This window comes from Perca fluviatilis, chromosome 3, assembly GCF_010015445.1.
Source record: "Perca fluviatilis chromosome 3, GENO_Pfluv_1.0, whole genome shotgun sequence".
Classification (NCBI taxonomy): Eukaryota; Metazoa; Chordata; class Actinopteri; order Perciformes; family Percidae; genus Perca; species Perca fluviatilis.
This window is the reverse complement of record NC_053114.1, coordinates 28,490,172-28,507,979: the sequence shown is the minus strand read 5'-3', so window position 1 is coordinate 28,507,979 and position 17,808 is coordinate 28,490,172. Positions and strand designations below refer to the sequence as shown.

General features: G+C 40.1%; 1 protein-coding gene across 1 annotated transcript in view; it reads left to right on the top strand.

The window, feature by feature from the left end:
* The first annotated feature begins 738 nt into the window (after nucleotides 1-738).
* The window catches only part of LOC120555776 (chromodomain Y-like protein 2), a 28,374-nt gene continuing 11,304 nt past the window's right edge, over nucleotides 739-17,808 (top strand). Inside the window, exon 1 of the mRNA XM_039794832.1 lies at nucleotides 739-916. Coding sequence (XP_039650766.1) covers nucleotides 893-916 — 24 coding nt within the window. The 5' untranslated portion in view covers nucleotides 739-892. The remainder of the gene's footprint in view (nucleotides 917-17,808) is intronic.

Genomic DNA, 17,808 nt, shown 5'->3' with positions numbered 1-17,808 from the left:
ACTGATATTATGTTGTGATGATGAGCAGCTTGGATGAGGTCACTGTATTAGGTGCAACAGGGTGATATAAAATGGAAAAAAAATGTAGCCTATGTAGCCTACTTCTTTTTTTCAATCATATACTTTTGCATGCCAGCACACTGTTTATTTCAATGATTAATACATTTTATTCATGCCTATATAAACAGGATATTGTCAAAAATGATGGCAATTGTGTGGTGACACACAGGTCAGTATGCATGATGTCAACCTGTTTGTTTAACTTATTTTAGATAATGTGTGACATGCACCTACGACACCAAAACAAATTCCTTGTATGTGTAAAAAATGTACTTGGCAATAAAGCTTTTCTGATTCTGATGAACATCAAGTTTTGCAGCTTCAAGCAAGTCATCATTCATTAGGCTATACATAGTTCCAATAAATTAGTTCTGGATGTTTACTCTAAATTAAGGATGAAGCAGGTCTTCCGTTGGCAGTAAAGTGAACAGGTAGAGAGTGGGTCATAGAAGGGAACTGTCTCAGCTGGTGTCTCTGAACATAATAGCATAATATCTCCCGTTGAGTAGTTGGATTGCAACAGAGGGGGCATGCAGACCATCAGGCTGTGCATTCTTAGCTGGGGACTAAAAATTCCAGTCCTCCACTTGGGTCTTGGTAAACAGCACCGCCCCGATGGTTGTTTGTTTTAAGTGTTGAACGATCCATCGCAGAGCGCCGTGCTCGATTGACACTGTCTGCTGATCTGCTACTGCGGATAGCTCAGAATAACACGGCTGCTCGCTAATTCCCGTCTATCGGGGCTTTCGCCGAAACACCGAGAGAGTATAGGGTCCAGAAAAAGCCAACAAGGCAGGCAAGAACACCGCGCCGCCGGAGTCCGCACCCCAGAATGGCTTCAGGAGACCTTTACGAGGTAGTATAACACCATGGCCATGGAAAATGCTCTGTAATATTGACGAATAATGGAATTAGGAAGTAAAGGGGAGGGCGTCGCGTATGTAAAAAGCGGTGTACTAAGCCCTTTAACAGGCGAAACTAACCCTTCTCATGCTTTGCGAAGACAAGGTTGGTTAATTTATGCTTATACTTTGTGTCGCTTCTGATCTAGCCTACTTTAAAATAATTATTCACTGCTGCGCTGTTGTAAATAGATAAGATGTCATTTACGGGCTGAACTCCTCAGTCTGTCGCCGAGTTGAAAGTCGTGGTAAAGTGACAGCAGCGCTGAGCGGACCAACATGGTGAATAGCTACAGACGGAGTGATGGTTCTGAAGGTGCGCATACATTGCCAAAATATATTTTGTCATCACAGCCTTTACAGCGGCGTGACTGTTTCGCAGGCTGTTTGGCACTTAAGATGAGACACCCAGTTTATTTTTATCGAGCCGAGCGGTGTAAACAAGTCTATGTGAGCTTCTTTCACGGTTGATGGTGCGATTTTGTGAAATTAGGACTCCGACAGTTTGGGGCGTAAAAGTTGCCCAAAAGGGTGGCAGGAAGGTCATGCTGCCCTCGTGCGCAACATCACTCTGGAACCGGCGCCAGAATTTGCATGAAGCCTGGTTTCTACATCAGCTTCACTGAATCAGAGCACTTATGGCTGCTGTCATTATAGCCTTTGTTATGCTGACATGGTGTCATATGTTTCAGTTCAGGGTGGTGACCGAGAGAGATGGAGTTGCTGCGAATGTCTGCTGACTTCCAAGGACAAACAAATTTAGTTAGACTAAACAATGCCCCCCCCCCCCATTTTAAAAGTAGCTTACACATTTTAAACATGCTACAAAACATGTCTATCTAAAGAAAAACGTGGGGGTCCTCTCTTGAGTGTTAAAGTAGATAACATTATCTGCCCACAGCACTGACAAACATTGTATGATCATTCAAGCATCTGTTAGAAAACAATAAAGTAAATAAGTGAGAAGCAGTTGGTAACTGCATTTTCCACTTTTGTTATATTTAACCCTAGCTATTCTTTTTTTTATTATTGCCTTTTATCCAGGAAACATATTAAATCTGGAAAATGATAACACCTTAGGTGCTGCCAAAAAGAATATCCATGGACTAAATTTGACATATTAATAAGTCCCTGTTAAGACATTCCCACCCCCTTGTGTTCATATGTTTTTTGCTACTGACAGTTTTATTTACTTTTATTGTTTTTTGTTTACAATTTAGCACAACATAGACTTTAACTACATATTTTCAGCTTTATTATTTTTCTTTCAGTTGGGTAAAGCTTCATTATACATACTTAGCTGCAAAACCTGTTTGTTTTATGCCACATTCATATTTGCCAAAGTCATATTGTTCAGTAATTACAAGCAGCTAATTAAGAGTTGTTGGCAATATTGTACTTTTGTAAAAATGCTGTTTATTCCACGTGGGCCATTGGTTTGATGTGTAACCTGCCTGCACATTTACCCTGTTGTCGCTGGAAGTTGATTAATTTTCAGGTTACTGGTTTATCGCTCACAAAATATGAATTATTTTGATTTGTAACAATGTGTTGGCAGCCAAGGCCCATCAACAGTCAATTGAGTCTTTTCATACTACCAGCTGGATGACCGTTCTGTTTAGAGTGACCAAAATTGAGTAGCTGACCAGAGTTTGTTGGTGCTGTACAGCTTTTATTAAAAAAACAACATTTGAAATATGGAGAACAACGTCTCCTATGTTGGGGTTTATGTAGTAATCATTTTGAGGAGTTTGTGCATGCTGGGAGTGCCAGCATAAAGGATATTAATATAACATTATAACTAGCTAATAATGTTATGTAGAAGTGGTTTGCTTGATGGAGTTGTAAGAGAATACAGGAGTGTAAAAGTTAAAATATAGCTGTTACAAGTTTGAAAAGTGGAAGTTTAGAAGATACATATTTTGGAAAGAAGTTAGGGAGTCAAGGAGGTGCTTCATAGGATGATTTATAGACCTATCTTAAAAACTAGGCCGTTGTTCTTTTTCTTAGTGGAAAAAGGGGTAAACTAGCAAGTTGTGTTGAGCATACATCATGACATCAAACAATCTGAGAAGGAATGTGTGAAACGTTTTTGCAAAAGCGTGGATAAAGGCCAGGCGTTCTGCCGACTTTGTAAAATGCATTGAGGCAGCTGAAGCATCGTGAACGAACGTAACAATGCCAATTCTACAATGTAGTTAAGAAAACAACAGTTGCTGGGGTCAGGTGCTGTTCAGAGATCCTCACTGCTCACCCTTTATTTCCTAAAGCACATTCAAAACTTAAACATAGCATAAAAGAACAACATTATCTATAGACTTCCTGTTAAAGAAATGTAGAAGTTAAGGTTTTCCCATTGTCTTTAATACCTTTTTTGTTTATTTGTTTACAGTCAACATCTGACATCTAATAATCTCCACCCAAAATTTAAGCATCAAATACTCGCCTCCTGTAGGCTTGAAATGTGTCCGTCAAAAGTTTGTATATTAATTTATGAAGAACCAAAGATTGCAATTAGGGCTGCACAATTAATCAAATTTTAATCACGATCACGATTTTGGCTTCCCACGATCAAATTTGCGTGATCGAGTGATATTTAAAATGCGTCATTCCGTTCATAGAACGCTCCTTATCAAAGTTTTTGCAAAGCCAATCTAGCGCTCCATAAACCACTGTCTGATCACGTGCCTCCATGAGCCAATCAGAGTTGTTCCCTGCACCGCGCAGCTTAGTTTTTAGATGTAGAGAGTCACAGAAGACAGAGTAACGTGAGGAAAATTCCACAACAGGTAGCAGTCGGTTATAAAAAGCCGGTCACAATGTTTACCAGTTTAACAGTAAACGCAACATTTTGTCCTGTATGTTTTGTTTTTCAGACAACAGCAGTGACCAGTGCTAGTTTGTGTCTTTTAGCTCATAGCTTTAGCAGCAGACTGTTTGACGTCCCTCTGTTGGAATCCTGTCACACTACATTGTTTAGCTGTCAACATTTTAGCCGTGTTTAATCCAGTTATGCTGCGAGCTATTGTATTAGCCATCGTGTACCGGTTACTTTGTGTTTACTGTAGCTAGCTAATGGTAGGCTAACGTTACCTGCAGCGTAACGTGTTATTAGTGTTTACTAGCGTGACATGCAGCAATGTTTATGTTGCCTCTAAAATCCGCATTGCTATTTCGTCTGGTAGATACCTTACGGCAAACGTGCATGTATGGAAAGCGGTCGCACAACCGCTGAAATGGCATACTCCTTCACAGTATCCCTCAATAAAGGAGGAATGTAGCACAATATGGATGTAAAAGCAGTTATAATTAGCCTATGTGACAATAAAATTTGTTTTGGTTAAAATCAACAAATAATCATGATAATTAATCATGATCTCAATATTGATCAAAATAATCGTGATTATCATTTTGGCCATAATCGTGCAGCCCTAATTGCAATAGAAGGTGACACATTTTAATTCAATTTCTTCACAGTCATTGTCAATGATTGTTACAAACAGTCATGGATTTACAACTAAAGGCACTGATTCATAGGGGCGGGAATCACCAGAGGCCTCATGATACGATATCATCACGATACTTATGTCACAATACGATATTATTGCGATTTTAAGCATATTTCAATATTCTGCGATATATTGCAATTATTACCTTTTTTCCTACTTCAACATTTTTCCCAATTTCAAATGATGTCCCCAAAAGGAAACTTTGTCAACATCTGTTTTATCTAAAAAGATACATTGCTCTGTTTGTTTATCTCACTTCAGTTGTATTGCTCCAAAATGGGATTGTCAAGCAGATAAACTGACCAAGACATATATAATAAAAGATCGATACTTGGCGTTTGTGTATCGATACAGTATTGCCACGGAAAATATTGCGATACTATGCTGTATCGATTTCTTTCCCCTACCCCTACTGCTTCAGTGTTTCTTTATTGCAGAAACTCTGAAGCTCTGCTTGAAGTTGCATCTTATTTAGCCACACTGAAATTTGGTACAAATATCCATGATGCCTAGAGGATAAATCCAAATGACTGTAATGATCCCCTGACTTTTCATTCTTTCGGGCAGGCTTTAGCTACTTTTCATTGAAAATAGTTGGGAACACTGGGTGATCCCCTGACTTTTACGCCACACATGGTTGACATTTGTAGATCAGAGTGAAATGTCTCAACACTGGATGGATTGCCATGATACATTAGGGGACAATAAACACATGTTCATGGGAAACGAAAATGAGATGAAGTGATAAGACAAATCAAAGAAGCACAAAATAATCACAAGCCACCGCAAGTTGATGGTCAAGTTTAAATTCAAGTTTGATAAACAAACCAAAAGTCCCTGTCCACTGTGACTCTAACATGGTGCTTTATTTTAATAAATACAGCACGTGTGTTGGTAATTATTTCATTTTGTCATTAATTTTTACACTGCGTTGAAGCATATGCATACACTATTTTCTATTGATATTATTGGATAATACCACATTAATGTCAACTGTCATTGAATTGGCTGGATATATCCAGGAAATATGGTTGTTGGTTGTGCATGTAGCTTGGGTGTTACTTCCTGGTATGGTGAGTTTTACTGTTGCACCTGTAACCCCCTACCAAAAGTGATGTCAGTGTATACATCACACTCAGACAGACCACTGTATGTTCTTCCTATGCTTTAGGTTGGACTCATACTGAAGTGCCAAGTGTCACTAAACCTCTTTGGTCTGTGTATGCAACTTGCCCTTTTATATGCCTCCTCCACATTCCTTCTCCTTTTCTTTGCACGTATCTCTGCTATGCTGTTATATGGTTAAGTGTGACATTGTCTGGGACTGTAAACATTCAAATCTCGCGTTCATTTCAGTGACACACCTGCAGCTCACCCATCAAAGGCTGGTTACTCCTGTTACTGTGCTCAAACACTTCCTTGAGCTGGATTTGTACTAGACGCAAAGGGTTGGGGAGTCTCTCCGTAGCGTAGGTTTTGATTCATTCAGTGTTGAATCGATGTTAGCTGAAGGTCTGCAGTGGGCAGGTCTTTTCTAGCTAGTGTGTCACTGAATTAGGGATGCACCGAATCCAGATTTTTGGGGTTCGGCCGAATACCGATTCCACTGGTAAAGATTCTGCCCGAATCCGAAACCGAATACCGAATCCTACTCCCATCCTCAGTCCATTAACACAGTAAACACATTAATGAAGTAAACAATAGTAAAAATAGTTAAATGTAACAACTCAATGTTGAATTCACATGCTCTTTTCACATCGAAGGTGATGAGTGACAATTTTGTTTGGCAAAGTTTCGCTAACCACTGTATGATGAAGGCATGTTGGGTGAGTGAAATTAGATAGCTAATGGCCGGCCGTTCGGTCGCTCCGCTCCCACTGTAGGGAGACTCATATTTCGAGAGAACAGCTGACAGCCCGGGAGCGGCACTGTCTGGTTGACACAAGTTTTTAGCTGTGACAGTCCTTCCTTTGCCGTACCTGAAGTTGCTGCATTTTGGCTGGTGTCTGTAGATTCCTTCATGCACACTTGCATATGTTTTAACAGTGGCGATGTTGTGTATTGTTTAGGGTCCTTGCCACCACGAGACAAATCGGCATTGCAAATTGAACATGTAGCTTGACTTGAATCGCCTTCTTTTGAATGAAAGTACTGCCAAACAACACTAGTTCTGCTCACAAGTTCCATTTTCACTTTCTCACAGCCTACTGCATTGAACGGTCCACCATCACCTTCCCGTAATCAACGGCGGCGTCATTACGTCGACCGTAGCGTAGGGTTCGGTGGAAAAGAATTCTAAGGTTTGGCCGAATCCGAACCCGAATCCTGGATTCGATGCATCCCTACACTGAATATAAATAATTTCTTTAACATCCTTCATTTTGTAATTACTCTGATCACTCTCTACCGGCATCAGAAACTTGCAGGAGAAATCACAAGCAGCCCATGCTGACCAATCTTAGTTATCTTAGTTAATCTTGTATGAGGTAACTCCAAAGCCAACTTAGCTCTGATGCATAGTTACATTTTTGCACTTTTTATTTTACTATATCTCTTTACATAAATATTTTTTTCTACTACTATGGGCTAACAGTTAACATAGAAACGATCAGACATACATTTAAATGCCCTCTGCAAATAGACAGTATTACATGGCTATGCTGCCCTACTGGTAGGGGCAGTTTTTTACAACTTGACCTACTTTCACTTAACTACGGTGCTGTAAAGTCAATCAGATGTCCGTGATTTGCGTAATGACAGTACAGTGGGATGTTTGCCTTCAACAGAGCGATAGTAATAACATAATATACCTTCATTACTGAGATTAAACTACATTCTCAGTTATGTTTGCACTGAATAACGCATTCAATAAACAGAAACATAACTCTTGCAGCACACATTAACAGATGCGCAATATTAGGTTTTCCTACTTACAAAGCATTTAGAGGTCTGTAATTTTTATCATAGGTACACTTCAACTGTGAGAGATGGAATCTCAAACAAAAATCCAGAAAATCACATTGTATGATTTTTTAATAATTAATTAGCATTTTATTGCATGACATAAGTATTTGATCACCTACCAACCAGTAAGAATTACGGCTCTCACAGACCTGTTAGTTTTTCTTTAAGAAGCCCTCCTGTTCTCCACTCATTACCTGTATTAACTGCACCTGTTTGAACTTGTTACCTGTTTAAAAGACACCTGTCCACACACTCAGTCAAACAGACTCCAACCTCTCCACAATGGCCAAGACCAGAGAGCTGTGTAAGGACATCAGGGATAAAATTGTAGACCTGCACAAGGCTGGGATGGACTACAGGACAATAGGCAAGCTGCTTGGTGAGAAGGCAACAACTGTTGGCGCAATTATTAGAAAATGGAAGAAGTTCAAGATGACGGTCAATCTCCCTCGGTCTGGGGCTCCGTGCAAGATCTCACCTTGTGGGGCATCAATGATCATGAAGAAGGTGAGGGATCAGCCCAGAACTACATGGCAGGACCTGGTCAATGACCTGAAGAGAGCTGGGACCACAGTCTCAAAGAAAACCATTAGTAACACACTACGCCGTCATGGATTAAAATCCTGCAGCGCATGCAAGGTCCCCCTGCTCAAGCCAGCGCATGTCCAGGCCCATCTGAAGTTTGCCAATTACCATCTGGATGATCCAGAGGAGGAATGGGAGAAGGTCATGTGGTCTGATGAGACAAAAATAGAGCTTTTTGGTCTAAACTCCACTCGCTGTGTTTGGAGGAAGAAGAAGGATGAGTACAACCCCAAGAACACCATCCCAACCGTGAAGCATGGTGGTGGAAACATCATTCTTTGGGGATGCTTTTCTGCAAAGGGGACAGGACAACTGCACCGTATTGAGGGGAGGATGGATGGGGCCATGTATCACGAGATCTTGGCCAACAACCTCCTTCCCTCAGTAAGAGCATTGAAGATAGGTCGTGGCTGGGTCTTCCAGCATGACAACGACCCGAAACACACAGCCAGGGCAACTAAGGAGTGGCTCCGTAAGAAGCATCTCAAGGTCCTGGAGTGGCCTAGCCAGTCTCCAGACCTGAACCCAATAGAAAATCTTTGGAGGGAGCTGAAAGTCCGTATTGCCCAGCGACAGCCCTGAAACATGAAGGATCTGGAGAAGGTCTGTATGGAGGAGTGGGCCAAAATCCCTGCTGCAGTGTGTGCAAACCTGGTCAAGAATTATAGGAAACGTATGATCTCTGTAATTGCAAACAAAGGTTTCTGTACCAAATATTAAATTATACTTATAATATAATAATTAATTACTTAAAAATCATACAATGTGATTTTATGGATTTTTGTTTTAGATTCCGTCACTCACAGTTGAAGAGTACCTATGATAAAAATACAGACCTCTACATGCTTTGTAAGTGGGAAAACCTGCAAAATCTGCAGTGTATCAAATACTTGTTCTCCCCACTGTAAAATAGCACCCTCGTGAATAAGCCTACTGTTGCTAACGTACATTCATAAATCCTGCATAACATCGTCCCGTACCTACAGGACATCAGACTTACTTATTGATGCACGTTAAAAAAATGTTCTCTCTTGCTCGAGATCGCTGTGTCCAATCAGTGTGTTACTAGCAGGTAGAGCGAGCTACAACTGACAGGGAGAGAAAGAGAATGTATCACTACAGCCAATCCAGTCTGCTCAAAGCGATGGTCTTTTTCACAAATAGGTTGCACATAAGGGGGAAAAGAGTAGCTTCCACTCAAGTGTCTTTGCTAGTTTAAGACGCACTTGTCAATTTCCCGTCCAGCACCCGCAACTAGGATTAGTGTGGGTCTGACAGAGTGGGGGGCGTGGCATCACGATGGTGGCTCTCTCCAATGGACGATGATATCGTCCATTGGCACAACTCTACTCCACACTCATTATTTTCATTAATAAACACTAAGATTGATCTTTGTATTATTATTGCAAGGAAATTTGAACATAAGTAAGAAGAAAAATAGTGTTGGCAGGGGCAAAATTATATGAACAGTATATCCACACAAAGGTGGTTACAATTTTATAAATGGATCTTTTTCGCTCCATTTCAGCACCCCGTCCACTCTAAAACTGTTTATCTTATATAACCATTAGTGCTGTCAAAGGATTAAAATATTTAATCGCGATTAATCGCATTAATGTCATAGTTAACTCGCAATTAATTGCAATTAATCGCACATTTTTATCTATTCTAAATGGCCCTTGATTTCTTTTTGTCCCATTATTTTTTTTTTCTCATTTTAATGCTCTCATCAACATGGAAAAGTGGATTGGCTTGCTTTGTGCAAATGTTTTTTTATTGAAAACATCATTGGCATATACTGTAGTGTTCAATTTCACACTAACATTCTCACTTGGACCCATTTAGCTATGGCTGCAGTAAGTTTGTTCTTAGTTGTGGTATCCATGTGCTTCTGTCTGAAGTCATCCATTGTCGCCAGGCTTTGACGAAGGGGTGGAGAATTCTCATCAGCTGTGTGCTTGGCCATCAAGTGGTATTGCAGACTGGACGTGCTGCGATGATAGCTCACTTCACATCGACACAAAACACACAGATCACTTTGGTCTTGTCAATGGAACCTTTTGGAAACTTTTTAAAAGTAAACTTTCCATTCAGAGTCTTATTGAGATCCATTTCGGCATCTCGCGCTCGCCATCCACTCAAAACGTAATGTTAGCCTACTACTCTTGGCCGGCTGCAAACAAGTGTGTGCGGCGTGCCTGTTATTTTGTTTCCGGTCTAGCTAGATCCGGTGTGGTATTGTAGTTTTTCTAACGTTACTAGTTGTTGCAACAGCATGTGAAAAAAACTACAAAGTTTGCCAGGCCAAATTTTTTATCTCGCGATAAAAAATGTACGCCGTTAAAATGGGTTTGCGTTAACGCTGTTAATAACGCGTTTAACTGACGGCACTAATAACCATACAACCATATGTTGGCTGTGATGCCCAGTTCTGTTTGCCAATTGAAAAGTGGATATAGATTAAGTGATTTTCCGTTTTTGATTGTTTAGGCGTTTTACTGTGGGCAGAGGTCTCTACGAAAATCAACCCAGAAGCACTTATGCTGACGCAAGTCGTTTCACATGAAAATAGCGTTTTAAAATTTAGACTGCTCAATGTAGACAGAGCCAATCTGTTTCATCCTAATGTCAACTTGCTGATGGTTGATTAGTCAGAATTTATAGACACCATGTGATGAAAACAGTACCGTATGGATGGTGTTGAAGGATACTGATACCCCCAATTTACTCATTCTCTGCCAACTCATACAAGTTTCTGAACCTCTCCGGTCTGCGTGCACAAGTTTACCCCATGCTTTCTCCTTCCTTCTCTTGTTTTCTCTGCATGCGTCTCTCTTTGCAATGCTGTTAAGTGTGACATTGTTTGGGAATGTAGGCAACCTAATTGTCTGTTCATTTCTGTGACATCCCTGCGGCTCGCCCATCAAAGGATGTTAACTCCTGTTAATGTGTGCAGCACATCTGAGAACATGATGAGCAGTTATTACCACCGCTGCACTAAAGGCTCTGATGAAACCTTCCAACCATTTTCCTTCATCAGGCTCGCGGCCCAACACCATGTCTAAATGTCCTATTGTTTAACATACACTACTGGTCAAAAGTTTTAGAACACCCCAATTTTTCTAGTTTTTTATTGAAATTTTAGCAGTTCAAGTCCAAAGAATAGCTTGAAATGGTGCATAGGTAAGTGGTGAACTGCCTGAGGTTTAAAAAAAAAAGTAACTGAAAAATAATGTACATTTCAGAATTTTACAAAAAGTCCTTTTTCAGGGAACAAGAAATGGGTTAAGCTGTTCTGGAGAAATGGAGGTTGATCAAGCTTTGAAAGTTGGTGGTACCAATTCCCACAGGTGTCCCACTTGTCTGGATTACTTACAACCCCCTCTGTTTAAATAAAAGTATTGTTGGAACCACTGTGGTACCATACCCTCGTGAGCATTATTTGAACAGTATTGTACTGCAGAAAGTAGTGTGTTGCCATTAAAATGGTAGGAAAAAGGCAATTAACAATGGAAGAGAGACAGACCATCATAACACTTAAGAATGTTGGTCTTTCCTACAGAGAAATTGCGAAGAAAGTCAAGGTGTCAGTGAGTACAGTATTCTTCACCATCAAAAGGCTTTTAGAAACTAGGGGAAACTCTGACAGGAAGAGGTCTGGCAGACCCAAAGCCACAACAGAATCAGAAGACAAGTTTCTGAGAGTCAACAGCTTGTGTGATAGGCGGCTCACAGGGCAACATTTTCAAGCACAGCTTAATAGTGGTCGTAATAAGCAAGTCTCAGTTCAACTGTAAAGAGAAGACTTCGAGCTGCAGGTTTGATAGGTCGAGTTGCAACAAGAAAGCCATTGCTAAGACGTCAGAATAAGAAAAAGAGGCTTGCCTGGGCCAAGAAACATCATCAATGGACTACTGAAGACTGGAAGAAGGTGTTATGTTCTGATGAATTAAACGCAGGATTTTTGTACGCCGTCGAGTAGGCGAAAGGATGGTTCCTCAGTGTGTGACCTCAACTGTCAAACATGGAGGAGGAAGCGTGATGGTCTGGGTCTGTTTTGCTGGATCCAGGGTCGGTGATTTGTACAGAGTGAAAGGCACCCTGAACCAAAACGGCTACCACAGCATTTTGCAGCGCCATGCAGTACCCTCTGGTATGCGCCTAGTTGGTCAGGGGTTCATCCTACAGCAAGATAATGACCCAAAACATAAGTCCAAGCTATGCCAGAACTACCTTAGCAAAAAAGAACAAGATGGTAAGCTTAAAGGGGTGATAGAATGCAAAACCGATTTTACCTTGTCATAGTTGAATAATGACAGTTTAGTGGGTAACTAGGACATACATAGAACCTCTAAATCCCATTGACACCTCTTTTCTCTGCAAATCTCACAATTTGAAACTGCCTCTGAAAACGGGCAAATCTCAACAAGCCGCCTAGTTGACGTCAACTCGGTGGCTCCTCCTCATTTGGCTCTAGTCTCTCTCTTTGTTACACCCCAACATTTACACAACTGACCTGAGATCAGTTAGTCTTCTGACTCTAGGTCGGGCAGATCTCAGAAATTGTATACATTATTCATCCGCTATTTTACCATTCAACTAACTTCTGAGACTTTTTTATGCGAGAAATCAACAATGTAAGGGTCAAATATGGGCCATTTTACAAAAATTTATGTCTAATTGCAAATTTTGTCCGACTGTGTGTCGGAGTTCAGCGGCCGGTGCTGCCTGTGTATGCTGCCTCGCCACCTGGCCTGCCTTCCTTCACAGACCCCGGCCTGCTGTGAGCTCATTTGAGCTCCGTCAAGGCCGGCAGCTCACGGCACTTCATACCCGCGCAAAGTCACCGTAATTTGGGTGAATGACAACCAAACGCTGCTGCCCTGACAGAGCTCCAGGGCCTGCAGTTCCCCTCTTCCTAATTCCAGGTGTGTGTGAGTGAGAGTGCGGTCAGCGAGCTTGTTACACCAGCAATCTCTTACCACAGGTTACAGTTAATCTTTTAATGTGTGTAATTATAATGTGTTGAGTTATTTAAACTAACGATCGGTAAAATAAACGCCGCTTGTCCGCGAGTCTCATTGATAGAGCCTGCGGCTGGATGTAGCTCTATCAATGAGAGCTAGCTAGCCTCCTCTTAGAATTCCTCTGAAATTCACAAAAATTCATTAACTTGAAATCGGACACCATTGTTAGCTTTATAAGACCCTTAGGTAGATGTTGTATACGTGGCGTGGCAAAATTCAAACTGTAAATATACTCGAATTACGCCAAAAATGAAGCTAACTATCCGTGATTTGTAGCTACACATAGCTAGGATTAAAGGGAAAGTCGCAGCTAAAGAAACACCTAGTCTTCAAAAATATTCATTAACTTGAAATCGGACACCGTTGTTAGCTTTATAAGACATTTATTTAGATGTTGTATAAGTGGCGTGACATGTGTGTAACATGTGGTAAGAGATTGCTGGTGTAACAAGCTCGCTGACCGCGCTCTCGCTCTCACACAACGGGCCATTTAGCTAGCTGGAAGAGGGGAGTTGCAGGCCCTGGAGCTCTGTCAGGGCAGCGGCGTTTGGTAGTACATGCTGTGGGCTGCCAGCCGTGACGGAGCTCCAAGTACCTCATAGCGAGTCGGGTGTGTGAAGGAAGGGGTAGGTGTGAGGCAGCACCGGCGGGCGGCGAGGCAGCACCGGCGGCTGAACTCTGACACACAGTCTTACCAAATTTGCAATTAGCCATCAATTTTCGTAAAACGGCCCATATTTGAGCTTTATATAGTTGATTTCTCGCTTAAAAAAGTCTCAGAAGTGAATTTAATAACGAAATAGCCCGACAAACAATGTATAACTTTGCAGTGTCTGAAATATGAGGCCTGCTGTCGAGTCTCCAATGTGTTTCTATGTAGTTTGCTCAAACCAATCAGAGCGTAGCTCAATCTGAATATTCATGAGCATACCATATTTGGAAGAAAAGCTCTTGTTCCAAATAGAGCCATATTCACGGGGTAGTTATTATACAGCAAATTGATTCCATGATTTCTTTTTTAACTTCAATTTTTTATTTGTTCTATTTGTATTATTTCAGAGTACAATAAGACATCGAACTGCATGAATTTCAATAAAAACCTGGAAAAATTGGGGTGTTCTAAAACCTTTGACCAGTAGTGTACACTTACCAATATTTTATCTTTTCTTTACCTGTATGCTTAGGGTTGTAATGACCAAAGAGCTGGATTCAGCATTTATCTTCAGAGGAACTGTAAGAGACTGCTGCAAAATCAGAAGAGCCTTATGATGCCTGAGGGTATTATTTTGTGGGATTTCCATAATGCAAGTGATAAAGAAACTTATGAATTGATATCCAAGCAACCTGTGTTATACATCTGGGAAATGTTAACAATGGTGCAGGTTTTGATTTCTACATTTTGAGAATCAGTGATGCTGACAGTCTACTCAACTGTGATGTCTCATTGTGGTGTGTATGTACAGTAGGACTATTTGATGTGTCCTGTTATGTATTGTTTTTGATTTGTTGATGTGTGTGTGTGGCTGTTAGTGATGTTTGAATTGTTGTCGTTTTTATGATGGACCAATGGTCCAAAACAAAGTACATTGATTGAGACCTTCAGTTAGTCCTGTTTTTTGCCCCTTTTTAACCTTTTTTGTGGCTGCTCTCATTGCACATGCTATAGTTTAAAAAAAATCAAATTACCAAAAATTAGAATTTCCAGGTTAAATTTGTAGATAAAATCTTTTCACATCACCCAAATCTGTGAAATTGAAAACCAGCAGAAGTTAGGTTACATTATTGGAGTTAAGATACCTGGACATAACATAGTTTGTCACAATTATTACTTAATTGAAACCAAACATTTGGAGTTTAATAAACAGTATTCAATGGCATTAAAGCCAAAGTTTGGTCTGCCAAAATCGTGTCTCTATAAATGAGGGCTGTCCATACTTCATCAAATCTTGGAATATGAACAGTTTACTGACCACAAATTTAACCTCAGCACCTTTTTGAATTGCAAATCAAGTTGAATACAATCAAACTGAATTGCAAACTAATGATTCATTGATTATTTGAATGATGGGTCATGCACAATAGCAGCCTACTTTTAAAATGTAAACGTATATTTTGGTGTTATATAGCCCATAATTTATCTGATTAAAGTAATTCCACTGTCCATGCTGACAGAGGAAGACACCTATACTATAGTCACTATTTTCTTCCACTGAACTGGAGATCTTAGGTTCCTGTTTTTTTCTTCTATTGTTATTTCATGCTTTACATTTAGTTAAGAATTTGTATAGTTTCTGATGCGTGTCACTTTTTACGCTGCGTTTACTTGATTACTGCACATAATTAAGTGCCTGGGTCAAATAGTAATATATTGGCTGATGGGTTGTGGTATCTATCTGCTGGCCTAATAAAACTGTAAAATAAACAGGCTATTCTAGTTTTGGTTTGACCTCGAAAAGCTTTAAGGTTTCTAATGATGGCAGCCTGCAGCTCATCTCAGCTCCACTCTGGTCTCTTATCTTTCTTCTGCTGCAGGGAATGAGCCCTTATCTTAAACTTGACGTATGTCACAAAATATACCTTTTTTAAAGAATATTTTGTTCATGTTTCTACATTTAGAAACAGAGATGGCCCGATACCATTTTTTGCTTCCCGATACCGATTCAGATACCTGAACTTGCGTATCAGCCGATACCGAGTACTGATACGATACCAGTGTGTCATATATTTTATTATGTTTTAACAATTGTATACTACTATGCCTGTATGGATGTGATATGATTTCTATCTTTGTTGTCAGTCTGGCTCAGGTTAAACTCTTTGTAAAACATGAACAAACACAAACAATGAATGCCGTAGAACTTTCTTTTATCATCCAGTTTGACCGTCAGTTATAACGGAAAAAGAACATAAATAAACTACTTTAACGTAGATTTTCTTTAGGGCTTTATTACGTGGTATCGGATCGGTGCATAAACTCCAGTACTTCCCGATACTGATACCAGCATTTTAGGCAGTATCGGAACATCTCTATTTAGAAATATTGATATTGATAGATCAATATCTTTTGTATTAATTGAGTAAAATTTGATTACTTTATTTATTTTTATTTATGATGCAAACTTTTATTAATCATTATAGTTTTTTGACCATTTCAGAAGTTATTTGAACTGTTTACATTGTATAGTTTTTGAGATATACAAATTTTTATGAGCAGAGTGTAAAGGTGTTTTGATAGTTTAATCTGCAATAGAAATATATATATATATATATATATATAAATATATAAATATGAATGAATGAATGAATGAATGAATAATGCTCTAGTCTAGCTGTTAAGGTTTTTATTGATGATCGTGATCATGTAAACAACCTCCTGCAGCCATAACTGGGAAATACACTGTCGCCACCTAAAAGGAACACGCCGACTTATTGGGAATTTAGCTTATTCACCGTATCCCCCAGAGTTAGACAAGTCGATACATACCCTTCTCATCTCCGTGCATGCTGTAACGCTGTCTGACGGCTCCAGCGGCATCAGCCCATCACAGAACAGGCAGGTGACTGGTTCCAGTAATCCTACTGCTCCAAATAAGTGAGAAAATAACGCCAACATGTTCCTATTTACATGTTGTGATTTGTAGAGTCACAGCGTGTACAAAAAACAACGTAACATGAGACACAGCCATCTTCTAACCGTAAACAAACCGGGAACTATATTCTCAGGCGGAAGAATATAGTAGCTGGCGGAGTGATATGCTCGCAGTAAGCCTGTCTGAGAATATAGTTCCCGGTTTGTTTGACGGGTTAGAAGACGTGTGTCTCATGTTACCGTTGTTTTTTTACAGCGCTAACTACAAATCACAACATGTGAATAGGAACATGTTGGCGCTTTTACTTTGTCACAATTCGAGCAGTAGGATTACTGGAACATCACCTACAGGATCTGTGCTAGGCTAAGCTAATGCTGGAGCCGTCAGACAGCGTTACAGCATGCAACAATGAGAAGGGTATGTATCGACAATCTTCCTGAGGTTACGTGAATAGTCACTAAATTCAAGTCTTCGGCTCTTTAAGTTATCAGCCAATTTTGGACCGGACGTCACGTAACGTATTGACGTCATCGCGTCCAACGTAATGGCGCGACAGTCCTTAGCTTTCTTTGGCAAAAAAAAATAAAGCTGTAGCTGTTATAGTTATATACTTTAGACCGATTTAAGCAGGATCATGTAAACAATTAATTCCCGGGGACCTCTAGCAGCTGTCCGACTTGCAGCAAAGAGCCCAGGTCGGAACCAAACCTGCGGCTGCTGCGACAAGGACTGAACCTCTGTACAGGGGGCGCGCGCTCAACCAGGTGAGCCAATAAGGCGCCCCGACAAAGTAGAAGTTTTGACCCAATGATACCATTAAACCAAAAAACAAGAGGTTTCATCATTCATTCATTTAGACCCACAATTCAGCTATGGTGTTTGGCAATGAAGTACACCCACCATTCTGCAACATTAAATCATCTTATGAACTGTTCTTATTTTTATATTCAGTTTGAGACTGTATTCATTTAATTTTTCCTTTTTAAGAATGAATTAACATGTAACATCTCTTTGTCTAATGCACTGTGTGAACCCTTGTGCTGATCAGTTTATCAGTACATACAGTTAATTTTTCTTCATTTCTTCATATTTTGGGAGTGGCTAAACTAGTAAATCAGTATTTCAAAAATGGTTAAGGCCATTAAAATACTATCTGCCTATCTTTCTGTAT